The sequence below is a fragment of the Narcine bancroftii genome, chromosome 1, assembly GCF_036971445.1.
Source record: "Narcine bancroftii isolate sNarBan1 chromosome 1, sNarBan1.hap1, whole genome shotgun sequence".
Taxonomy (NCBI): Eukaryota; Metazoa; Chordata; class Chondrichthyes; order Torpediniformes; family Narcinidae; genus Narcine; species Narcine bancroftii.
Window position 1 is genome coordinate 22720945 of NC_091469.1, and position 26612 is coordinate 22747556.

At 42.8% G+C, this 26612-nt stretch overlaps 1 protein-coding gene across 6 annotated transcripts in view; it reads left to right on the forward strand.

Moving 5' to 3' along the window:
* Positions 1 to 26612, forward strand: part of megf10 (multiple EGF-like-domains 10) — a 227157-nt gene that overhangs the window by 194588 nt on the left and 5957 nt on the right. For all 6 annotated transcript variants that reach the window (XM_069921930.1, XM_069921958.1, XM_069921937.1 and 3 more), the window contains 5 exons: positions 2782 to 2910; positions 5333 to 5569; positions 10416 to 10543; positions 11713 to 11839; positions 23478 to 23522. In XM_069921930.1, coding sequence (XP_069778031.1) covers positions 2782 to 2910; positions 5333 to 5569; positions 10416 to 10543; positions 11713 to 11839; positions 23478 to 23522 — 666 coding nt within the window. The remainder of the gene's footprint in view (positions 1 to 2781; positions 2911 to 5332; positions 5570 to 10415; positions 10544 to 11712; positions 11840 to 23477; positions 23523 to 26612) is intronic.

Genomic DNA, 26612 nt, shown 5'->3' on the forward strand with positions numbered 1-26612 from the left:
TTCTCTATCTGTAGAAATTTGGGAAATTAGCACCAGTATTGGGAAGGAAGGGTCAGTCAAAGGAGATGGGCTCCATCTGAACAGTGATGGAGATGAAAGAGTATGAATAAATAAAAGCAAATTTTAAAAAAAAAGAAAAGTCAGAATTTTATGTATTAAAGTCAAGTACAAAAGAGGCAGATTTTAAAAGCAAAATGAGTACAAGGGCACTTTATCTGAATGCCCATAGTATTCAAAACAAGGTGAGTGAACTTGCAGCACAAGTGCAAAGGGGGAAGATAGATTATAAAAAATAGATTAGCACAAAATATAAAAATGAACAGTAAAATTTTTTAAATTGTAAAAGGCTCAAAAGGGTGGCTCAAGTGAAGGTTGGTCCCTAGGCTTTGAGTGACTATTTTATGTCGGTCTTCACAGGTCTACAGTAGCAAAGACATATTATAGATGTAATGGGAGGTGAGGAGCAGGATACAGAGCAAATTTGTGGGCCTAAAGATAGATAAGTCCCCTGGTCCTGGTGGAATGCATCCCAGGGTACTGAAAGAAATGGCAGAAGGTATAGAAGAGACTTTGGTGATAATTTACCAAAATTTTCTGGACTCTGAACAGGTCCCAGTGGATTGGAAAACGGCGAATGTCACGCCACTCTTCAAAAAAGGATGTAGGCTAAAGGCAGATAACTATAGGCCAGTTAGTTTTAACATCTGTAGTTGGGAAAATACTTAAAACTATCATTAAAGAAAAAATAGTGAGGCATCTGCAAATGAATTGGATCTATCAGGCATACGCAGCATGGATTCAGCAAAGGCGGGTCCTGTTTGACAAATTTACTGGAGTTCTTTGAGGATATAATGAGCGCAGTAGAAAGAGAGGAACAGATGGATGTTGTTTACTTGGATTTCCAGAAGGCATTTAATAAGGCGCTGCATAAAAGACATCAATAAGATGGATCTAAGTTTGCTCATAACACTAAATTAAGTGGAAAAACAAATTGTGCCGAGGATATGGAGTGACTGCAGAGAGATATAGATAGGTTAAGTGAGTGGGAAAGGGTCTGGCAGGTGGAGTACAACTTTGGTAAATGTGAGGTTGTTCACTTTGGAAGGAAAAATGAAAGATCAGATAATTATTAAATGGGAAGTGACTGTCGCATGCTGCTGGGCAAAAGGACATGGGAGTGCTTGTGCATGAATTGCAAAAGGTTGGTTTTCACGTGCAGCATGCTATCAAGAAAGCAAATGAAAAGATGGTCCTCATTACTAGAGGGATTGAATTTAGGAGCAGGGAGATTATGCTGCAACTGTGCAGGGTACTGGTGAGGATGCATCTGGAGTACTGTGTGCAGTTCTGGTCTCCTTACTTGAGGAAGGATATACTGGCTTTGGAGGAAGTACAAGGGAGGTTCATCAGGTTGATTCCAGAGATGAGGCGGTTAACCTATGAGGAGGGTTTGAGTCATCCAGGACTGCACTCGCTGGAATTCAGAAGAATGAGAGGGATCTTATGGAAGTGTATAAAATTATGAAAACATTTATAAGATTGAGGTAGTTAAGTTGTTCCCACTGGTACGTGAGACGAGAACTAGGGGACATAGCCTCAAGATTTAGGGTAGTAGATTAGGATGGAGATGAGGAGAAACTCCTTTTTCCAGAATGTCGTGAATCTATGGAATTCTCTGCCCATTTCAGCAATGGAGGCTACCTCAATAAATATATTTACGACAGTAGGAGAATTAAGGGATATGGGGAAAGGCAGGTAGGTGGAGATGACCCTATCGTCAAATCAGCCATGATCTAATTGAATGCCGGAGCAGGCTCAATGGGCCAGATGGCCTACCTCTGTTCCTATTTCTTATGTTCTTAAGTACTCCAGAGGGTCAGTGTTGTATGGAGTAAGATAAGAAATCACAACTCAGGGAGCAGAATGCAACTCATTGAGCTAAACAAGAAAACCTGCAGATGCTGTGGTCTAGTGCAGTACACAAAAAAAGTGTGGAATACTCAGCAGGTCATGCAGTTTTCAATGTGGCCTTAGATCTTGAGAACAGCAGAAATAACAGATCCTCTCACTCCCCCGGAGACTCTCACTGCGTGGTGCATGTCTTGCTAAGATCCTCCAGCACTTTATTGTGTACTGCAACTCACTGAGCTGTGGCCGCTGTCCCCACTCTCCAGAATTCTCCCTACTGCCTGTAAATGTTCCTCTAATTTCTGGAAACTTGAGCGGGCAAAATATTTTCTGTACCTCAACATGACGAGTGATGTGCTTCCAGACAACTTCATTGACTTTAGGCATTCTGTGATGTGCATCGTGGAAACACAGGCTTTTCCTTCAGTGAAGCCTTAAAAACTCAATGAATACACCTGTACACTGCTAAAGAATGCTGAATAAATATTCTGTTGTAGTGGCCCGCGCACAGAGGCGCAGACCAGCCCACAAAATGGCCAATGAACGTGGCAACCGTGTAGACCTGGGGGAGACACCAGCTGTCATCCTAGATAACCTCCCACACAGCGGGAAGACAGTGAATTTGGTGGGTACATCGGCCAATCTTAGGCCAGTGCTCTCATGACGCGGTGATCTGACGTCAGTGCCTGGGGCCCATATAAATGCAACGGCCAGTGCAATAAACCAGTCTCAACTTCAAGGCTTTGGTGTGCGTGTCGTTCTTCTCCATGCTTGCATTGCGCGAACATTACACTGTAACCAATTATAAAGGCTTGAAACTCAAGAATGTTTGGGAAACTCTAACTGGCCTGATTGTCCAATTCTTTCATACAGGATGTCTGTCAGGAACTTTTGGTTATGGGTGTCGCCAGGTGTGTGATTGTCTGAACAACTCAACATGTGACCATATTAAAGGCACCTGTTATTGCAGCCCAGGGTGGAAGGGTTCAAGGTGTGACCAAGGTATGTTCTATGCCAGGAGTGTGCATTACCCCCAGTATAAATGTATTTATTTTCTCAAGTCATGATGAGAGGGTAATGATGAATGATAACAAAAGGATGCAATTCACCCTTCAATTCTGCACCATTTCTTTGCATGAGCAATTCAGCTTTCCAGTCCTATCCCTTACTCTGTCGTCTTGCAACTTTATTTTTCTGTCAAACACTGATCCAGTTCCCTTTTGAAAATCATGCTTGGATTTTCCTACATCATCCCATCAGGCAATGTTCCAGATGCTGATCCCTCTCCAAAGAAGCTAGTCCTCACGTCAACCTCAGGTTTTGTTGAGGTGTTTCCACTGGTTTTCCCAACTGTCAGAGAGAATGTTTTCTCTCTGCTTTGTTTAGACTCCTCGTTAATTTAATACCTCTCATTTGACCAAAACAATCTAAGATGAAACAATCTAAGATTCTCCAACTTTCCTGTTGCATGTCTTTCTCATCCCTGGAAAGATTCCATTAAAACATTTCAAGATTCCATCTGTTGTCACATACACAGAAATGCACTTCCTTCAATTTTTTTTAAAATGTAGACATACAACAGTCATAGGCCCTTCTAGCCTACGAGCCTGTGGTGCCTAATCACACCCAATTGACCTTCAACCCCCATATGTTTTGGAGGGTGGGAGGAAACTGGAGAATCCTGGGAAATCCATGCAGATTCAGGGAGAATGTACACATTCCTTAGAGAGAGTGCCGGATTCGAACCGCTGTTGCTTACACTGTGGTAGCATTGCACTAACTACCTCGCCAACTGCGCTGCCTTTCGTTTGCCTGTAATCCATGAAGATGTGGGTTAGTTGGAGGCGGTGCGCAGGCACTACTAGACCAGTGCCACTCTTGAGACAAGAAAGAGAAACCAAAGCGAGGCCGTATAGAGACACCGAGCATCTGTGGATCCCACCACCTCCACTGAAGCTGCCGCCTGCTGGATCCCTGAAACCTCTGTGAATACTTGGACTCCAATCTAGTCCAGAGGTGAACTCAAGCTTGACCAGTGAAGTCACACCACCTCAGTCCCTCATTGCCAACTCCCAGAGTGATGAGGAAGCTGTCAGCATCCACTCAAAGACTTTCACCTCTTCCTGATGAACAGATCCATCACAACTCCCCACTCTTGGAAAACGGCTGGTGCGGACCCGCGGAGAACAGGGAGATGAGACACAGTACTCCCATGAGGTCCAACCACCCAGTCTCACTCCCATCAGCTCCATACAGACTTTAAACTACCTGTTAATGAAACCGATGATGGTTTAAAAAATTCTGCAACTGTGGGGCTGCGCCAAAATGATCAGCAAATTCCAGTGAAACAGAGGATTGGTGCAGGGCAGAAGAAAATAGGGAGAACACCCCCTCCCCCCCCCCCCCCCCCCCGTTTGAGAAGAAGCAGAGGAGGAGACCCATGGGACAGTAAACATGGTGATGGACCAGTGAGAGGTTCTGCAGCTGAAGAACACACAAGTGGTGAGTTTTAAGTGTGTTGCAAACACTCATCCATACTAAAGACTGCCTTTGAGTCAAGGAGATCAAAACCAAGGAAACAGCAGGGAAACAGGCCAATCACCCGACTCATCTATGTAATCTCCTACCCTTCATGCAAGCAACAATTCTGATCATATTTACCTCGTCTATTCCTGTATCTTTTTTTATCTTCAACCTACCAACAAATCTAGCTCAGAATATTTTACAATAATGAGATTTGCAGTGTAAGATAGGTCCAAAGCCAGTCAGACCTCAGACAATAACTGACCGGCTGTCAACACTGTGGCAGGTGTTCTATTCATGCTAATCTAACCTCATGGGGTTGATGACCCTGCCCCTTTTGCGCCAAGGTATTGGTCTCTGTAATGGGCCAGTCATGAAAGCTTGATACTTCCTGAATTGAAGACTCATACTTATGGGAGCTTGCTGTGCACATTGGCTGCCGCACTATGCCAATCATTGTTTATCGCTGAGAAGCACTTTTGGATAGTTCAAAAGGGATGTGAGCATTGATATGGAAATGCCTTCTTTCCTTCAAGCAAAGATAAGGACTCGAATGTCTGAACTCTGCCTCCAACTTACCCATATCTTGATGGACCAACCAGCTTATTCCTGCCCTTATAAACACCATCACCTCTCAACTCCTTTCTCCTCTCTACTACCTGTATCAACCTATCATCTGCTAACCTGTGCTCCTCCCTCTTCCCTTCCCTGCCCCCACCTTTTTATTTGGGTGTCTGTCCGATTGTTCAGCACACCTAAAATATGGCTTAAGGCCCTAAACAACAACTGCCTCTTGCTTTTGATGGATTCTGCGTGACCTGCTGAGTTTCTCCTGCACTTTTATGTCCAGTATTTTTCAACCACAGTGCGGACTAATAATTGTTTTCTTCCCATTCTCCAGCTGGTGTAATAATTGTGGGAAACCTCAACAGCCTTAGTCGGACCAGCACAGCCATTCCAGCTGACTCTCATCAGATTGGGGCTACAGTGGGGATAGTCATCCTTCTCCTGCTTGTCGTCCTCCTTCTGGTTCTCTTTGTCATGTACCGGCGCAAGCAGAAGGGGAAGGAGACTAACATGGCGGCCGTGAGCTACTCTCCCGCTCTAAGAGCTATGAACACAGATTATGCCATCACAGGTAAGAAACCTTCAGTGCCAAACCCGTGTGCCAGCTCTTAATCAACCAATTAATGTTCATTGTAGGGAAAAAAAGTGTTGCAGGTACTGGAGGAAGGTATTGAACCCCTTGAATCTGTTCTATCATAGCTTAATTCTATATATCTGCCTTTTCCTCAAGCCCTTGTATAATTTTGGTGAACATAGTGTAATGTTTTAAATTACCAATTGGCCTGACATCAAATGCCATTTGTGGAATAGAATTCCAAATTTCCTCCACCATCTACATACAAAGGTATTTCTTGACTTTACTCCTGAATGAACCGGCATTAATTTTAGGATGTCCCCTCTAGTCCCAAACTCCCCAACCAAAGGAAATAGCTCCTCTATCGGTTCCTTTAATATCTCAAAAACTTCCATCGTCACTTCTTTAAACTCTCTTCTTTCAGAAAATAAGACAATAAGAGACAGGAGCAGAATCAGGCCATCAGCCCATCAAGTCTGCCCCTCCATTTGAATCTTGGCTAATGAATAGTTTATGCAATCTCAGCACTAAATGCATAAAGATGTTACCTACCAATGGGAGGGCTCCTTTCAGACCTATCATGGATGATCTGTACCATAACTACATTTAATCACCTTATACCTACCAAGGAACTAGGACCCTTAGCATCCACACTTGGTTTGTTCTGAGCTCCCTCCCTTCAATCCCACGGTAGGAGATACCAGGACGCATACTGAGACAAACATCAAATGCTGATGGAAGCTCAATCTTATTAACGAAACATCTTGGTCTGCCTGACACATGTGGGCCTTCCATTGTCAGAATGACCTTTAAGGGAATGTTGCAAACCAGCCAATTAGGTCCATCAGTCATTTTGGTAGGAGGAATGAGATGAGGCAATATAAACCTGAGGACTCCTTTCTAAAAGGGGCAGGAAAACAGAGGTCTGCAGGCAGTACTGCTGAGTTTTTGGAAAGTGTAAGGGAACATTAAGAAAATGGTTAATAGAGGGTATGGGTTCCAGGTGTTCATAAATAGGGATCTAGAGTACAAGAGCAAGGATTCAAATTGAACCTTTATAAAACTTTGATTTGGCCACAGTTGGTGCATTAGGAAAGATCTAAGGCTTTGGTTCTGACAAGCTCTTTCATCTAGTTGCCTTTTGTTATCCAGCATCTTTAGTGTGCCAAGCATTGATGGCTACAACAAATATGCAAAGCACATGATGACCCCAAAATCCAGCAGCAATAGATATTTACCAAGACAAATGATTACTTAAACAAAAGTTGCTTTTAATTATCTTTAAACATGAAAACAGAATCACACTTTGACTTATCACTTTTGATTTAACTAACCTAACCCCCCCCCCCTTCTAATTCTAAGAACATGTGTATGTAATGCGTGTGTAAGTTCAGAAAAGTTCTTTGATTCACAGTCCAATCTCACTTCACATACCTCCAAGTTCACTGGTTGCAGGTAATTCTTATACTGTGCACAGAATTTAACATTTATAAAGGTCACCAGACTTTGGTGCTTGAAAGGTAAATGGTTACAGCTCAGGAAGGTTCTTGTTGGTTTTCAGAGAGATTCGTTGTAGTGATTCCTTTTTTAATCAGCCACTTCAGTGTCTTGCCAAAGAAAACTTGCCCCCTCGGGGTTCTCCAGATGACAATCTCTTTCTTTCATGTCACCACAGAGTACTTCTTGTTTCTCTTATTCCATGTGAAACATTAGACAGGCAGTCCTCTCCTCTTGCATGAACCACAAGGGCTTTGACCAGGCTGAACTAAGCACTCACAGCCTAGGGTTTTCCCACAAGCTTGCCAGCTTGTCCTGTTCTAGTTGCTGCTGCTGACTGTAAAACTGTAGAACTGAGCCTGTTTGACTCACTCTGCCTGCAAAATCACATGTCCCTCTTAGAACAGCAATTCTTCTCCAGACAATCTGCGGCTCCGACAAGCTCTTTCATCTGTTGCCGTTTGTAAACAACAATCCATTAGTGAAGTCTCTTGGGTAGTCTCCAAAGCTTTTGCAAAGACCGTTGGCCCCATCATGTCTAGCATTAGCAGAGCTCCAGTATTTTAAATAAGATCTGTTTTTAAGTGTTTGTATGTGACCTACATTAACAAACCTGCCCCAATTTATCTCCCAAAAACATATCTATATTCTGTCACAGTCATGAACAAGTCATGAAATTTGGTGTTTTGCAGCAGTGTCTTAGTGCAAACATACGTATTATAACCGTCTATAATATATAGATAAAGACTATTAAAAAAAAATCAAATAATAGCAATAATCGTGCACAAAAAGTTAGGCAGTGTCTATGGTTCATTGATTATTCAGGAATCTGACGGCAGTGGGGAAGAAGCTTTCTTGTGCCACTGAGTTCTCATCTTTAGGCTCCTGTACCATTTCCCCGATGGGAGCAGAGTGAAGAGGGCATGGCCAAGGTGGTTGGGGTCTTTGAGGATAGATGATACTTTTTTAAGACACCGCGTCATGTTGATGTCCTCGATGGAGTGAAGTCTGGTGCCTGGAGTGTCGCAGACCGAGTTAACAACCCTCTGGAGGTTATTCTTGTCCTGAAAGTTGGTGCCTCCATACCAGGCAGTGATGCACCAGCCAGAATGCTCTCCATGGTACACATGTGAAGTTTACGAGACTCTTCGGTGACTTACCAACTGTCTCAGACACCTCACAAATATAGCTGCTGGCGAGCCTTCTTTGTGATTGCATTAATGTGGAGGCTCCAGGACAGACCCTTGGAGATGTTGACACCTAGGAATTTGAAGTTCTTGACCCTCTCCACTACTGAGCCCTCAATCAGGACTGGTCATGTTCCCCTGACTTCCTCCTGATATCCATAAGCAACTCCTTGGTTTTGTTAATGTTGAGTGCAAGATTGTTGTTACATCATTCAATGAGCTGATCTCCCTCTCTTTTGTACGGTTCCTCATTGCCAACTGTGGTGTCATCGGCAAACTTGTACATGGCATTGGAATTGTGCCTGGCCACAAAGTCATGGGTGTATAATGGGGTAAGCACAGATTCTTGGGGTCCACCTGTGTTGAAGATCAGTGAGAAGGAGACATTGTTTCCAATTCACACTGACTGTGGTCTTCCAATGAGAAAGTCAAGGATCCAGGGGAGTTCAGAGCCCAAGAGTTTGTAGCTTCTTGACCAGTACTGAGGGAATAATGGTATTGAAGACCACGCTGTAGTTAATGAAGAGCAGCTACATGTTTGAGTTGCTGTTTTTGAGGTGATCCAGAGCTGAGGAGAGCCAGTGATATTCCATCTGCTGTGGAGCAATAGTGACGATAGGCGAATTGCAGTCGGTCCAGATCTTTACTTCTGGCCATGGCCAGCCTCTTGAAGCAGTTCATCACAGTAGAAGTTAGTGCTTCTGGACGGTAGTCATTGAGGCAGCTGACGCAACTCATCTTGAGTACTGGGATGATTGATGCCCTTTTGAAGCCGGTGGGAACCTCTGACTGCCACAATGAGAGGTTGAAAATGTCCGTGAACACTTCGGCTAGTCGGTTGGTGCAGATTTTTAGTACCCTGCCAGGTATGCCATCAGGGCCTGATGCCTTGCAAGGGTTTACCCTCTTGAATGATGTTCTGATGTCACCCTCAGAGATAAAGCCCATTGTCACCATTCTATGATTCTGTGAGAAGATTTACAAACACCTCATTTCTGTCTTGCCTGAGGGTGGCACAGTTAACATAGCATTTAGCGCAACGGTGTTACAGTACCAGTGATTGAGATCAGGGTTTGATTCACGCGCTGTCTGTAAGGAGTTTGTTCGTTCTCCCCATGTCTGTGTGGGTTTTCCCTGGGGTCTCTGGTTTTCTCTCACTGTTCAAAACATACCAGGAGCTGTAGATTAATTGGGTATATTTGGGCAGCACGAGCTCATGGGCCAAAGTGGCTTGTTACCATGCTGTTTGTCTAAATTTAAATTTAAATTAGAAAAGCCAACAATATATCAGCTAAGAGCAAATTATAGACCTTTCAGATCATTGACCTGATATCCTGAATGAATAAATTTATTCAGACAAGAGCATCTTCAATTTAAATTTTTGAAATTGAGTTTTCTATTGTTGAACATTTTAATGATGTAATAAATTTCATTTCTGGACTTCATTACCTTTTTCTATTACACGTGATTAACATACCTTCAGCTTCCTTCTGAAACCTTTGTAAATGTCTATCTTAGTATTCTCCTCCAATAGGTCACTGGTTCAATTCCCACTCATAAAACTTGAGCACAAAAGTTCAGACTGTCACTGTAGTACTGAGAAAGTGCTGCACGAACAGAGGTGTGATCTTTTGGATGAAGCTTGAAGCCTGGATCTGTCCCCTCTCCCAGACTGATGTAAATGATCCCATAGCCTTTATTTCAAAGGAGCTCTTCCCTATATCCTGTGACTGATATTTATCCTGATCAACATGGATGATTTTTTTAAAAATTACCATGGAGCAGAGCTTTCTGTGGATGAGATCAGGTGACCAAATATGTCCTGCTGCAGGGTCTCAGTCCGAAATGGCAACTATTCCTCTGCCATTACAGACACTGCCTGCCCCGCCATTACAGACACTGCCTGCCCCACTCTTTTTTGCTTTCAATTACAGCATATGCAATCTCTTGTGTCTCCATGTGCCCAAATATATGATATGGCATGAAATCAGTTTGATAACATTTCTATAAGATGCTTACTATAAGGCCACTAAGACATAATAATGTCCATTCATTGAAGTTGCCTGATTCATACTTGTGGCAGAATTGGAGAAGAAACTTTGAGAATAATTGCAAAGGTGAGGATATTTTCTGACTCCAATTGACTTCTCCCTTTGTAGAAAATATGGCTCAAGGAAACATTGGGAATGGAAACAGTCATTATTTCTCCAACCCGAGCTACCATACTCTAGCTCAATGTGGGAATCCACCACACATCAATAACTGCCAACAGAGCACGTTGGGAAAGGTAAACTTCAACCACTTTTCACTAAATTATAATGCTCTTGGTTTTCAATTACTGTTAACTGTTGGGGTTACTCTCAAATACTAATATTAACCAATCTGCTGACTTCCTTCACACAACAGCAGTTGACTCGGATATGTAGCGATTGCAGTCTTGAAACCTCATATTGTTTGCTTAAACATTTGGAGCAGAATGATGTGTGGCATTGCAGGAAATTACATAAGGGCCACCAATTTGACCCTGGTTGTTAATGCTGAAAGTGTGCAAGAGTATTGTCCACTAATGAAATTCATCATGAAAGATTTGATCCCACCATCTGCAAAGGAAGTGAACATATGGAATTGCATCCAAATGGCACCCAAAGTCTGTGCACATTTTCTGCAGATAAAAATTCTCTAGATAATATTTAGAACAAAAGTCAAAGGCTTTTAGTGCTGTAGTTAGCACAATTCTGTTACAGCCATAAGTGCCGTTCAAATTCAGCGCTTTTTATGAGAAGTTTGTACGTTCTCCCCATGTCTGCGTGGGCTTCCTCCGGGCGGTCTGATTTCCTCCCATTCTTCAAAACATATGGAGGTTGTAGGTTAATTGGACGGCAAAGGTTCATGGACTGGAAGGACCTGTTACCATGCTGGATGTCTAAATTTAAACATTTAAAATTAAATTTAAATTTAATATGTTTAATTAGATTTACCAAAGAGCCTCATTTGCTTTGTGAGCTGATTTGCCTCTTTCTAAGCTATGATTTATTGCAACAAAGTTGTTCCATCTGATTTATTCTTAACAAAAGCCTCATCTCACAATTCTTACTCCATTAACCCTTCAAAGAGCCATTAAAAACATATTATCTCATTACACTTTGTGGAAGCTTGCTATGTACACATGGCTGCAGGGCATCTTGCTTGCAATTGAAATGTTCTTTCTTGGCTACAAAGTGCAAAGGGAAATCCTGCAGTTGTGAAGAGTGTGATAGAAATGGAAGCCAAAATACTAGTTGGTAGCTTCAACAACAGGCTGCAAATTTGAATGGTAATTCTGGCCCAGCTATTCAAATTATCCAGTCGAGGTCAAGCCTCAAATTGAATAATATAGTCCAGTGAAGCTGTGACTCCTAAAGGTGAATATTAAATTGTAATGGTGACATATTTTAATTGCTTATTTCTAATCAACAGTCAAAAAACAATCAGCTATTTGTTAACCTTAAGAATCTCAAAAGTCAAGGAAAGCAAGGCTCCATGATGGACTACACTGCAACTCTCCCTGCAGACTGGAAGCAAGGTGGCTACCCAAATGATTTAGGTATTTTTTTTCTATATTATTGTTGATGAAAGCAAGAAAGAAATAGTGCAAGGTTAAGAATGATATATCAATTCTCTTTTCATTACGATTGTTGTCACAGAACTGTGACATTTATTCCAAGGATGTGACTGTTGCTGAATAGACTAGCAATTTTCCCCCTATCCTCTCACTGTCACTTGGCAGGATGAGAAGAAATATCTTCAACTGCGCAGTAAAGATGCTCCCATGATGCCTCTGGACTTTGGTATCTTTTGAAACATCAAGAATGTAATACAGTAAAATCCCCATTATCTGGAATTCAAGCAACCAAGAAAAAAATTGCAGAAAATAAATAGATAAAAAAATACAGAAGTTTAAAATTGGTGCCCCCAAGCAGTTAGTTCACCAATCACTCAACACACAATCTTAAGCAACTGGAAACTTCAGTTATCCAGCATCTATCAATCCCCATAGGTGCATGATACTGGGTGTTATACTGTACATAAATCAACACAGATGGCATGAATAAATTTTCCAACTGTGAGAAACAGAAGTACCTTCACAGAATTTGCTCGAGACAAAAATTGAGAACAAAGAACATTTATTATACAACAATGCAAAGTTGGGTGCTTCCCCTTACCCTGGGAATGCACACACATACTGGGGCTCACCCAACTTTTATACAGTTCATTTCAGTGTAGAGGTAACCTCCCCCCCCCCCCCCTAACATTCTTCTGCCTCCTAGATAAGTTTTGCATTAGGCAATCCTGTCTGCCTACGTGCTATTTCTGTGAACTTGGAGGACCAGGGGGTATCCTGTCTATGTCCTTATTCACCTGCCTTTTGTCCTTATTCATACCTTCCCAACCCTCAGGGCTTACTAACTCTTATATGCAGAACTTGCTAGTTCTGTCTAATCGAGAGCCAGGCAGTTTTGTTGAACTGTGGCTTGTATCTGTCGTCTTTCTTCAGCCCATAAATTCAGGGCCATCACTGTCTGGAGTCTGACTAAACGATTTAAATGCCCAGCAGCTGTGGTGTTCTGGAGCAGCTTACGTTGTTTACAACTGGAACTCCCCTTACAGTGGTGGTTCTTAACATTCCGAATGTCTGTGTGACCCAAAGGATGATTTACAGGAGACCAAGTTGGGGAGGGGTGTTTCTTGTCACTTAACCTGTGAGTTGCAGCCTGTCTGTGAATATTAGCATCTGAATTCACTCTATTTCTGCCGCATGTACAATCCTGACTAACATTCTGTCTGTCATTGTCCCACCATCTTCTTTGTGCTATCTCTTTAAAACTCCTCTTTTTAATACCTGTAGAGGCCGGAATACAAACCAAGTCTACTCCCCTAGGGCCGTTCTGTTCCCCTGGTCCATGTTGGGATCCTATATTAACCCATACCCCATAATGATTATACTCTATACCTTGTCGGACTCTGGCTTTACCTTACTCTTAATTTAGTCTATGTATAGTCTGAGTCCAGCGTGTTCTTTGAATGAAGTGATAGGAGAAGGTATTCGGTTCAACAGTCAATTTATTACACAGCACAAGAATAAAACTTAACAGAGCTCTGGGTCAATCATTAGTTCATAGGTCACCTGCACAGTGAGCTACTCCCCAAGACTGACCCCTATTGTCCAGTTGGCTCAGTTTATATAGATCAACCTTATCATACAGAACAAAAGTTGGCTTCCTTTGCTAGATTTCATTATCATACAGAACAAAAGTTGTCTTCCTTTGCTAGATCTTTTTGCATAAGGGTTATCACAAGTCATCTCGTGTTTTGCAGATATCTGGGGTGTAGCACTCCCATCTTAATCCTCCAGGCCAGACTATCCTGTTGTGTTGATCAGAAATTAATTCATCCCCAGATATTTCTAATCACCATTCTGTTCTTGTCTGGCCAATTTCTGCTGTTCTCTTTAACACCTCCTCCTGCCTTAATCTTCCTCCTAGACTGGTTTTCCATTCCTTTGTTTCTTGCAGGCCATTCTTTGTTCTGATCTGGCCTGTGTCTCCTGTGCTACTCACCACCTCCTTTAGTTTGAGCATTCCTCCTAAATCGTTTTATGCATTTCCTCTCCCTGTATTTTGGAGCAGACAATTTTGCTCAGCCAACTTTGCTCCTTGCTGTGATTGCCACTTAATCACATTCCTCTTTTCCCCTGAACCATGCAGTAAATATACACTTAATAATTAATCATTTATTTCATAATGTTTTAACCCCTAGATTCCAACAACCTGCGCCCTGTCTACATTCTAAAGTTAAATAATTGTCACCTCTGCTGCCCCTGTTCCAGGAGGACTTAATACATTGTGAGCAATTTGGTGATTTCCCAAAAATTGGGAACCAACAAGTAAACATAACAACAAATCGTAAAAACAGCATTACAGCACTTTTTCCCAGCGTAGTGTAACTTTTAGATCAGAAGGATGAGGGACTGCACGCCAGGTGGAGGGTAGATTATCAATGTCTTTAGTCCGTGGATCAGCAGCTTGTTTAATCGTTCTATGTGAGTCCACCCCTTTTCTTTCGTTCGCACTGCAGTGTCTGTAATCAAAAGTACACAATAGGGGCCTTCCCAGACAGGTTTTAGTTGGTGATCTTGCCATGCTTTTACATATACCCAATCACCAGATTTAATAAAATGAATAGGATGCTCCAGGGGTGGGTTTTGAGCGAGCTAATAAACCCTTCCGTTGTAAGTCATACAGAGAAGTAGAAAGTCCCTGTAAATATTTAGATATGTACTGGTCATAAGCCTCAGGGATAGGGGTATCAGTGTGGAATCCCATGTAAGGAAGACCAAACATCATTTCATATGGTGAGACAGCAAGGTCCTTACGAGGAGCTGTGTGAGTCCTAATTAAAGCTAAGGGTAAACATTTAATCCAGGAGAGGCCAGTTTCCTCATGAAGTCGAGTGAGATGATTTTTCAAGGTCTGATTCATTCGTTCAACACGGCCTGAGCTCTGGAGCTGCCAATCTATTCCCAGTATTTTACACACACCCTGGAGTAGCTGAGAGGTAAAATGTGTACCTCGATCTGAGTCAATGGTTTGAATCATACCATATCGTGGAATCACAGACTCCAATATATCCTGATAACGGTGCTGGCACGATCATTAGGGGGTCGGAAAAGCCTCAACTCATCGTGTGAAATGATCTACCATCACCAGGAGGTATTTGTAAACCCCTATCTTAGGTAATTCCGTAAAGTCAATTTGTATCTGTTGAAACGGGCGTACAGCTATATCGCGACCGCCAGGCATTACCTGGCGCATAACTTTCTTATTTACTCTCTAACAGATTGGACAACCCCGAGTACTCTGCTTGGTTATAGTGTATATTCCCGAGGAATGAAAAGACCGTACAAAAGTATCCACAAGTGCCTGTGTTCCCCAGTGTGTCTGTTGGTGGAGCTGATCAATAATTTTCCGAGCCAAGGCTTTGTTCAGCACTTGGCGTCCTTCTGCCGTCCACCACAACCCATCAACCGTTTGACGCATTCCCTGGTCCTTCATGTAAACCTCCTCTTCCTGTGAAAAGATGGGAGTCTTTTGAACCTCATATGGGGTGGGCAGTAACAGCTGCATGTCTATTTTCTCCGTGAGCGCAGCCTGTTTGGCAGCTACATCTGCCTGTCTGTTCCCCTGTGCTTCAGGACTGGCACCACTTTGATTTCCTCAGGTAATCTAAGAGCATCTAAAGATTGGACAATTAAGTTTTCATGGATCAACTTTTGTCCTTTCCCAGTTATCATTCCCTGCTCTTTCCAGATCTTCCCAAAGATGTGCACTACCAAAAGCGTACTTTGAGTCTGTGTAGATCGTGCCCACCTTGTTCTCTAGACCCTGGAGAGCTTTACAGAGGGCATACAATTCACAAGATTGTGCTGACCAATGATCGGGAAGGCGACCAGCTTCCATCCTTCCCATCCACTACACTATACCCGCTATAGCGAATGCCATCAATGCAACGGGAAGATCCATCAATAAACCACCTTTCGCCCTCCTGTAAAGGCTCATCACTTAAATCCTCTCTAATTTTGGTCTGTAAATCAATTACCTCTAAACATACATGCCCTAAATCATTTATGGTATTGTCAGAATTTGGAGAAACCAAGAAAGCTGCTGGATTCTGTTCTTTATTCGTAATCAGGGTCAAATCATCCCTAGCCAATAGGATCACTTCATATTTTAAAATTCTAGAGTCTGTGAGCCACCTTCCAGCACGTTGTAAGAGAATATTGCGGACTGTGCGAGGGGTGTGAACTATCATCGGGGCACCAAACGTAATCTTTCGGCCTTCCGAGCAGTGGCTGCGATGGCTTGCACACATTCTGGCCAACCACGACAAACAGGGTCTAAAAATTTTGACAGAAAAGCAACTGGCTGTCTACAGCCTGCCCTCTCTTGTGTTAGTACTCTGGTGGCCACACCTTCTTTCGCATTGGTATATAGGTCAAATCGCTTATTTAGGTCGGGTAAAGGCACTAATAAGGCGCAGTTTCACCAAGTTAAAATCTTTAATCTCTTCCTCTGTCCAGACAACAGCTTCGCCCCCTAGAATCACGAGTTTATCATAGAGAAATCTGACCAGGCTAGAATAATTTTCAATCCAGATTCTACAGTATTCCACTAAACCAAGGAATTTCCTAAGTTCTTGGGCATTCTTGGGAGGTGGGATCTGTAGAATACCACGTATCCTCTCTGGACTTATTTTCCTAGTCTCCTGACTCACCAGATGACCTAAGTATTTAACTTCTGATTGAACAAATTGTAATTTGGATTCGCTCACCCTGAGACCCTTATTCCCCAGAAAATTCAAAACTTCAACAGTATACTGTTTAACTAATTCGTACGTTTTTCCCGTGATTAACAAATTATCAACATGTTGTATCAACTGGCAATTCTCTCTCCGAGGGGCCTCGTCTAGTATTTGTTCTAAGACCTGGCCGAATAAATTTAGTGATTCTGTAAAACCCTGGGGAAGGACCGTCCACCGGTATTGATTCTTGCGTCCAGTAAAAGGATTTTCCCATTCAAAGGCAAACATGTCTCTGCTCTCCGTTGCTAATGGACAGGTCCAAAAAGCATCTTTGAGGTCAATCACACTAAACCATTTACTATGGGGATCGATTTTACCCATTATCGTATAGGGATTAGGTACAACTGGGTGACGGGTGAGAATAATTTTGTTCAGCTCCCTCAAATCCTGCACTAATCAATAGGTACCGACTGGTTTTTGGACAGGTAAAATTGGGGTATTAAAAGGTGACATACAAGGTTCGAGTATACCATCTTTCACCAACTGGTCAATTACTGGCTGCAGCCCCTTTCGGCCAGCCATAGGAATTGGGTACTGTTTTCGTCTAATTACTTGCTCAGGATTTTTAAAGTAACTTATTGGCCGGTTGTACCTGTGGCCCCTCCCCATAGGCTCTTGTATAAAGGTGACTGTTCCACAGCCCCTTCCAGCTCAGTGCAGGACAACAGAACAAAATAGATGTGTTGTGTTCTTAAGTGAATAAAACCTACAATAGTCTTTCGAGTAATTGATGGGCATCAATTTTATTCACTCGAAGTTTTTATTACAATGAAGCAGATCATCAAACCAGGAAAGCTGGAAATCAACCCTCAATTGCCTGAGGCATCCATCGACTTTGAGCTCTGGCTGCGCTGTTTCCTGCAGGCCTCTTTCATTGCTCGATCAGAGACCAAAAAACTGCAAGTACTGCCCTCCCAGGTCGGCATCCTGGTGTACTTCATGAACAGGGACATTACAATGTACCAGGAAGCCATGAACATTCTCAAGGAATAGTACCTGCATAAAATCAATGTTGTCTACCCCAGACACCTCTAGTGACTCGAAAACAATGACCCGGGTGAGTCCAACTCCGAATATCTTTGAGCCCTGCAAGCACTCGGCAGGGCCTGTGAATGCAAGACCTTGTCCACCATGGAGTACACAGAAGACCTGATCCGGGACACCTATGTTGTGAGGATCAGGTCAAACTACGTCCATCAGAGATTCCTAAGGGAAGGGGAGCTCAGTCTGTGGAGAGCAGTATTCTGGAGGTGGCTCTCCAGAGCATGGAAGCATACGCATCCGACAACGCAGTCACCTTGTAGTCTTCGGGATGTACCGCCACTCCTTCGCTCTGCTAACAATTTGGCCACAGCAGCAGTGCTCCACAACCACCTCCTGTCACATTCATCCGGCTCCGGTGATGCCTCAACCACAGCTGCGGTGCAAGGGAGCACCCAAAGTTCTACTTCTGTGGCCTGGGAAAGCATCAGAGGAAATGCTGCCCAGTGAAGGATTCAACTTGCTCCCGCTGCAGGAAGAAGCGCCATTACGCCAAAGGGTGTAAGTCAAAACTTCTTCCTAGCAGCACCACATGTGGATCTTGAAGGCCGCCATCCCAGACACTGTCATCACCTGTAGCCAGCAGCACCATGTGTGATCCATGGGGATGCCATCTTAGGTGCCATCTTAAGGACCCAGCAGCACCACACTCAAAATTTCCTCCTCTGTTGCTATTCGCCAACCTCACTTCCCGACTAAGCCTGTCACTACCAAAGGTAGGTGGTACAGTGCCAGAGACAGGGCCTTCATCCAGGCAGAGGTACAGCGCTTACTCAAGGAGGGGGTCATTGAAGTGAATAGGTAGTGGTAGTATGGAATGGGGAAAAGAATAGGATGGTCATTGACTATAGTCAGACCAACAACAGATACATGTAATTGGATGCATACCCCCTTCCATGCATTGCCAACATGGTCAATAAAATTGCCCAATATCAGGACTTTTCAAACATTGACCTGAAATTGGCATATCATCAAATCCTATCCACCCAGAGGACCACCAGTATATGGTGTTTGAGGTGGATGGCCTCCTCTATCACTTCCTGCAGGACCCCTTTGGTATCATGAACAGCTTATCGGTCTTCCAGTGGGAGATGGACCAGATGGTGGATCAGTACGAGTTGTGAGCTGCCTTCCCATTACCTCGATAACGTTACCATCTGTGGCCATGACCTTCAGGACCAATGCACCAATCTCCAGAAATTTCTTGAAACAGTAAAGCTCCTTATCCTCACATGTAGCAAGGCCGAGTGAGTGATTCACACAACTTGTCTGGCCATCCTAAGGCTAGGCTGAGTCGTGGAGAATGGAGTCATCGACCTGGGCCATAATCACATGCGGTAGCTCCTGGAGCTTTCCCACCCATACAGCCTCAAGGCCCTGAAGAGGTGCTTCATGTTCTTTTCTTTTTTTTTGAAAATTTTACATATCATTTGTATCAATAATAAACTCAATTATATAGAGATAATACATTACAGTAACACTCAATACAAAATGATACAATTAAAAAAAAATGTTCTCTCTACCCCAAACAAAAAGAAAGAGAAAAATACACCTAAATCTATACATTTATCACTAATAATATTCCTACCTTAGTTATTTTATCTTTTAAATATTAAATGAGAGGAGTGGGTGATGTGGATGGACTTTTACTAACGAAATCAATATATGGTTCCCAAATCTTATAAAAATTCCCTATCTGATTCCTTAAACGATAAGTAATCCTTTCTAATGGTATACAATTTTGCATTTCAATATTCCATCTGTTCATCATTATAAAATTCTCTTTTTTCCACGCTACTGCCACACATTTTTTTGCTACTGCTATTGCTATACACAAAAATTTTGTTTGATATTTATCCAACTTCAATTTTGTATCTACTTCATATACATCACCAAGTAAAAATATTCTTGGGCCTTTTTGTATTTTTTATCTTCGTAATTTGTCCTAGTAATATCCTCAAATCTTTCCAAAATTTTTCCACTTTTACACAGGACCAAACCGAATGTAAAAAAGTCCCAATTACTTTATTGCATCTAAAACATTTATCAGAATAATTTGAATTAAGTCCATTTAATTTATATGGAGTATAGTATAATTGATGTAAAAAAATTATATTTTACCATTTGATAACTGACATTAATTGTATTTGTCACACTCTCTTGGCACAGTCTTGACCAAACTTCTTGAATTTGTATATTTAAGTCTTTTTCCCATCTTTGTTTAGATTTATATAATTTTTTTCCCCATAGTATTTTGTAATTTTATATATATATATATATATTAGTTAATAAATGTCTCAATAAATATATCTGTAATTAAATATTCAAATTGACTTTGTTCCAGAAGTCTTAAATTTGCACCTAATTTCTCTTTTAAATCGGACTTAAGTTGATAATATGAAAAAATAGTATATCATATTTCTCTCTCATCTGTTCAAAAGTCATAAAGGAACCTAAAAAAAAATATTTTCTCCTCTGTATCCCTTTACTGTACCATGTATCAAATAAAGAATTATTCAAAGTAGAAGGAATAAGTTGATTTTGTTTTAACATCATCAAAAGTATTTGATCATTTTTAATTCGTCTTTCCAAATGGATTCCTTTCTATACCTTCAATAAATGCATTAAGATCAGTATTTGTATTTTCCCTTTTAATAATTAATTATTCCATTTATACAAAAAATACTCTGGATTAATTTCTCCTATTTTATTTTATTTTTGCTTGTTTAGCTGCCAGTTCCAAAATCTTCTCTTACTTCGTAACAAAGAAATTTAACTAATATCGGGCTATGTCTCTGATCTGGTTGCGGCTTTGGTTTCAGTGCTCTATGTGCTCTTTCCGTCTCCTTGAATTTCAGATACCCCCCCCCAAAGATTCCAGAATCCAACACTGTAAAAACTTCTTAATTTCCTGTCCTTCATCACTTTCTTTAAATCCAGCAATCTTTGTTATTCCTCCTGCTAACATTTTCTAAAATGTCGATTTTTTTTGCATTGATCTTTTGTTGCAGCCGCTTCTACTTGTTTCTTCTTCATTTGTTCCTTCATGCCTTGAATTTCAAATTCATTTCCTTTCATTTTTTTTCATCCAGACTTCAAATCTTTTGTCCACCTGCTGCATCATTTTATCCACTTTCCTTATAAAATTCTTGTTTTCAGCTGTACTCTCTCCACATTTTTTAAACTTCTTCTGTGAATAACATCATTGATTGCTGGAAATTATCCATGTAATTTTTCATATCAGTTGTAGAAATAAATGACTAATTTTTTCTCAATATTCTAACCATAAAACCTTGTTTGAAACAGATTTCTTGCTCTTCTTCTTGTCCACTGGAGCTGGAAGCCTTGAGTCTTTTTTTAAATTTCCTCCTTTTTTTATGCTCAGCGCCTGCGCGAGGATTCGCACATGCTCAGTCACTTCTTCACCCATAGTGGGTGGCCATTGTCAGGAGAGACCTTGTACACCAATGGTCCAAGGTCTCCCTAGCTCTTGGCTTGTTTCCCTTGGGCAGTACCTTCCAGACTGCTCCAGGATCCTTCTTCAAGGTAGGCCTTTCTTTTTGACTTGTTCTTTTACTTGTTCAATTTCTTCTACTGCTACAGCTGATTTTTATTTCTTTGGTGACATTTTAGATTGTTCTTTAGATCTTCAGAAACTTTTTTCTGTTTTTCTTAACTTTTTCAACCTTATTTGACTTTTTTTCAACTTTTTCAAGCAGAGTATGGATTTGCAGTCTAATTCCATGTCATCACATGGCACACCCCCGGGTTCCTTTCTTATTATGCCCAATGGATCCACAATTTTACGGACAAGGCCCGCCCTCTCATCAAATCCACATCCTTCCCCCTGGCAGTGGAGCATCGTGCAGCCTTCAGTTGCTAAGGCCACAATGCATGCTGTGGATGAATCCACCCCATTTCAGGTGGAAAGCGATGCATCAGACTCTGCCCTAGCACCAACCCTTAACCAGGCAGGCAGGCCATTAGCCTTCTTTTCACATATCCTACCGGACCCCGAGATTTGGCACACCTCAGTTGAGAAAGAGGCCCAGGCTATTGTCAAGGCAGTACTGCACTGGTGCCATTACCTGGCTGGTAAGAGGTTCACCCTGCTGACTGATCAACGTGCAGTTGCATTCATATTTAACTGTCAGCAGTGGGGTAAAATCAAAAATGACAAAATGCAAAGGTGGAGGATTGAACTGTCCACCTACAATTACGATATTCTGTACCAGCCAAGGAAATTTGATGAATTGCCAGACGTCCTATCCTGCAGGACCTGTGCATGTGCACAGATTGACTGACTCCTAAACCTCTATAATGATCTCTGCCACCCCAGAGTTACCAGGTTTTTTTAACTTTGTTAAAGCACACAAACTGCCTTACTCTATTGACGAGATCAGATCCATGACAAAACTTCCAGGTCTGTGCTGAGTGAAAGCCGCACTTCTACTGGCCAGACAGGGCACAATTAATTAAATCCCCTTTGAGCAACTCAGTGTCAATTTTAAAGGACCCCTGCCCTCCTCTGACCGCAATGTGTACTTTCTGAACATCATTGATGAATATTCCCGTTTTTCATTTGCCATCCCCTGCCCTGACATGGCCACTGCCACAGTCATCAAAGCCCTGCACAGCCTCTTCACTCTCTTTGGCTTCCCCAGTTATGTCCACAGTGACCGGGGGGGGGGGGGGCCATTCTTTTATGAGTGATGAGCTGTGCCAGTACTTGTTGGCCAGAGGCATCGCCACGAGCAGGACCACGAGTTACAACCCCTGGGGTGATGGGCAAGTGGAGAGGGAGAATTCTACAGTTTGGAAGGCACTCCTTCTAGCAATTGGGTCTAAGGACCTCTCAGTCTCCCACTGGCAAGAGGTCCTCCAGGAGGCATTCCACTCTATGAAGTCCCTGCTATGTACTGCCACAAATTCCACACCGCATGAATACATGTTTTTCTTTGCCAGGAATTCTGCAAGTTGGACCACACTACCGACGTTGTTGATGTCCTACTCCGGAAGCATGTGAAGAGCTATAAGTCTGGCCTGGTCGAACAGGTCCACCTCCTCCATGGCCAACCCTCAATATGCCTATGTGGCATACCCAGACAGACATGAAGACACCATCTCTGTCAGGGACTTGGCTCCCTCAGGGGCCCTGGAGGCCATGGCTGTTCCTCACCATGGAACACACATGATGCACCCAACCCCTGGTACCCTGCCTCTGTCCCGACAGAGGTTACACCAGACTCATTGGTGCCTAACTACACACAGAACACTGATGAGTTCGTACAAACACCCGAGATCATCCAGGACCCCACTGCAGCACAACCGGTGCTACGATAGTCCCAGCAAATGACCAGACCACTGAAAAACTGAACTTGTGACTTTGCATTGTAACCTTGTAAGCTTCACTTCACCCTGCTGGGCTCTTTTTAAAAACAAGGGGTGATTGTGCTAAACTATTAGGGTTAAGCAGTATGGATGTGCTTGCATTCTTAAGTGAATAAAAGCTTCTACAATAGTCTTTTGATGGTGCATCACCTGCACAGTCCATAAGGAGTTTGTACGTTCTCCCCATGCCTATGTGGGTTTTCCCTGGAGGCTCCAGTTTCCTCCCACTGTTTGAAATATACTTGGGGTGTTGGTTAATTGGGTAGCATGGACTCATGGGCTGAAATGGCCTGTTTCCATGCTGTATGTCTAAATTTTAAAAAATTAAAAACTATAAATTGCCTTAGTTATTGTTTAAATATTGCTTAGAACATTTTTTTGTTTGCTCACAGGTGCTTTTGGTGCTGATAGAGGATACGTTGGAAAATCTCTAAAAGGTAAAAAAAAAAATTAATGTTCGCTGTGCTTTCAAAACATTGACACTTCCAAAGATCAATCTCTGAGGAACTGTGTTGAACCATAGATGAGCAAGCTCTCAAGCAACATTACATTGGACAACAAATCTTTTCAAAAGGTTTGCTTCTTGAAACGAAATTGGAGATTATGATAGATAACTTTGTGGTGATACGAATATGTGAACATTTGACTGTCAATGGATAGCTGGCCTGTCCCCTGCTGGTGACCTGCTCTCTGGTGCCCTTCAGAGTCACCAATGGTGTCTCCGTATTTCAGATGGAAATGGATCGGATGATGGACAAGCACAAACTGATGACCACGTTCCCCTACCTAGATAATGTCACCATCTGCAGCCATGACCATCTGGACCATAACGCGAACCTTGCCAAATTCCTCCATACTGCTAAGTCCCTCAATCTGACCTAAAACGAGAATAAGTATGTTTTAGCACAATTCACCTGGTCCTCCTTGGATGCGTCGTGGCTTGTGGTGTAATCGCCCCCCAATCCCAACCGCATGCATCCCCTTATGAAAATCCTGATCCCACACAACCTCGAGGTGCTAAAAAGGTGCCTGGGGTTCTTTCTTATTGGTACCGAACTATGCCAAAATAGCCTATCCCCTGGTAAGATCCACAACCTTCTCCTTATTGGCAGAAGCCCAAGCGGCCTTCTCCCAGATCAAGGGAGACATCGCCAAAGCTACGATGCATGCCGTGGACGAATCATCCCATTTCAGATGGAAAATTATGCCTCCGACTTTGCTGGCCTCCACTCTCAACCAGGCAAACAGACCGGTAGCCTTTTTTTTTCCTCGTATCTATCATGGTACTGAAGGAAGTGCAGGCCATCATTGAGATGATAGGCCACTGATGTTGTTACCTGGCCAGGAAGGAATTTACCCTTTTAATGGACCAATGAGCTGTTGCATTCATGTTCAATACCAAATTGTGGGGTAAGATCAAAAATGACAAAATCCCGAGGTGGAGAATCGAGCTCTCCACCTTCAACTACAACATCCTATACCAGCCAGACAAGCTCAATGACCTCTCAGATGCCCTATCTCAGCCACCTCCAGTCCCTCCATGACATTCTTTGTCACCCCGGTGTCATGAGATTGTTCCACTTCATGAAAACCCAGAACCTTCCCGATTCCATTGAGGATGTCAGGTCATTGATCAAATACTGTCGGGTTGGTGTGGAATGTAAACCACAGTTCTTCTGGCCCAACAAGTTTCACCTCATAAAGGCCACACGCCATTTTGAACAGCTCAGCATTGATTTCAAGGGGCCCCTAACCTCGTCCAACAGGATCATATATTTCCTAAACATCAATGACAAGTACTCCAGGTTCCCTTTTGCCATCCCATCCCAACATGACCTCAGCCATCGTCATAAAGGCACTCTGCAGCATATTTACCCTCTTCGGATATCCGAATGATATCAACAATGATCGGTGTCCTCTTTTATGAGTGAAAAACTGCAGCAGTACCTGCTGGCTAGAGGCATTACCACTAGTACGACAACCAATTACAACTCCCGGGATAAGTGCCAGATAGAGAGAGAAAATGCCATAGTTTGGAAAACTATTCTCCTGGCTCTTAAATCAAAAGGCCTGTCAGTGTCCCATTGGCAGGAAGTCCTCCATGCCGTCGGATCTCTGGTATGCACTGCCACCAACGCAACCCCACATGAACGCATGTTTTCCTTCCCCAGGAAGTCAGCAACCAGAACCACACTGCCACACTGGCTCTCATCCCCAGGACCCGTCCTGCTGCGGAAACATGCAAAGGGTCGAAGATGTGCAACTCCTGCATGCCATCCCTCAGTATGCCTATGTGGTGTACACGGACAGCGATGAGGACATAGTCCCCATCCAGGACCTGTTGCATGCTGGAGACCCTTGCCCACTCCTAATCCCCTTCAACCCAGGTCCTACCTACATCCACACCGCCACACTCAGTGCCGGTCAACAACCCACCTCTACCCACCACGTCATATACCCCGGACCCTGCTCCAGCTGCTCGGACCCCCATATACAACCAAGCCCCACCTCCAACGGAGCCAGCCCTCCCTCGCCAGCCTCAGGACACATGACCGGCAATAGTGGCGACCATTCTACCACTGGTGGAACTGCGCCGGTCACAGAGGCAAAGGAGACCACCTGACCAGCTGAGTTGTTTTAAAAGAGGGGATGAGAGTGGTGATACGAATATGTGAATATGTAACTGCTGATGGATCGCTGGCCCATCCCCCACTGGTGACTTGCTCCCTGGTAACACCACCCTTTGTGACCCTGGAATAAAGGTCGACCTCCTTCTCCCTGTCCTCAGTCAAGCACATGGAATTAGGCCAGCTACAAGTCTGAAGTATAATAAAGTCTATCATTCCTCACTCTATGGCATTGGAAGTATTGATGGAGCATACCAAACTTCAAGCTGAACACAAACATAATTTCAGATTTGCTGTACAGGTATCATGAAGGAAATTGGAGAACCATTAACATTTTGAATTTAGCATGTTTAATCACATAATGTTGTTGACACATTGTGTTACTTCAACTGACCTAATAACTTTCTGCCACTGATTTTAGTTTCTACTCAACTTCAGATGCCTCCTGGCAGAGAAGTCCAAACACAAATGCAGAAAATGAATTTTCAATGACATGTTGCACTTTCATGGTTTTGGATACTTGAAGGAAATCACAAAATAGGTAATATCTAACAAACTGTACATGATAGGAAAATTTAAGGTGATTTACATGATCAGCAACTCAAAATCCATAAAATACATCCAAACATGTTCAAGAAGCATAATCTTTATTGTCCAGTGTTATGAGAACATAATTGTGGAGCTGGATTAATTCTGAGCCCATGGGCATTGCTGACTAGGATGGCAATTATATTAGCTGTTGCTGGTGACTCTGAGAACCTGTTAGCAAAGTGTCTTCTTGAACTGCCCCAGCAAGTGGGTCAAAGCTGTTTGTGATGTAGTTGGGTAGTGAATTCAAAAATGTACATCCATTGCAATTGGGAGAACAGCCTCACAATTTCTGGTGTGTGATATGGAGAG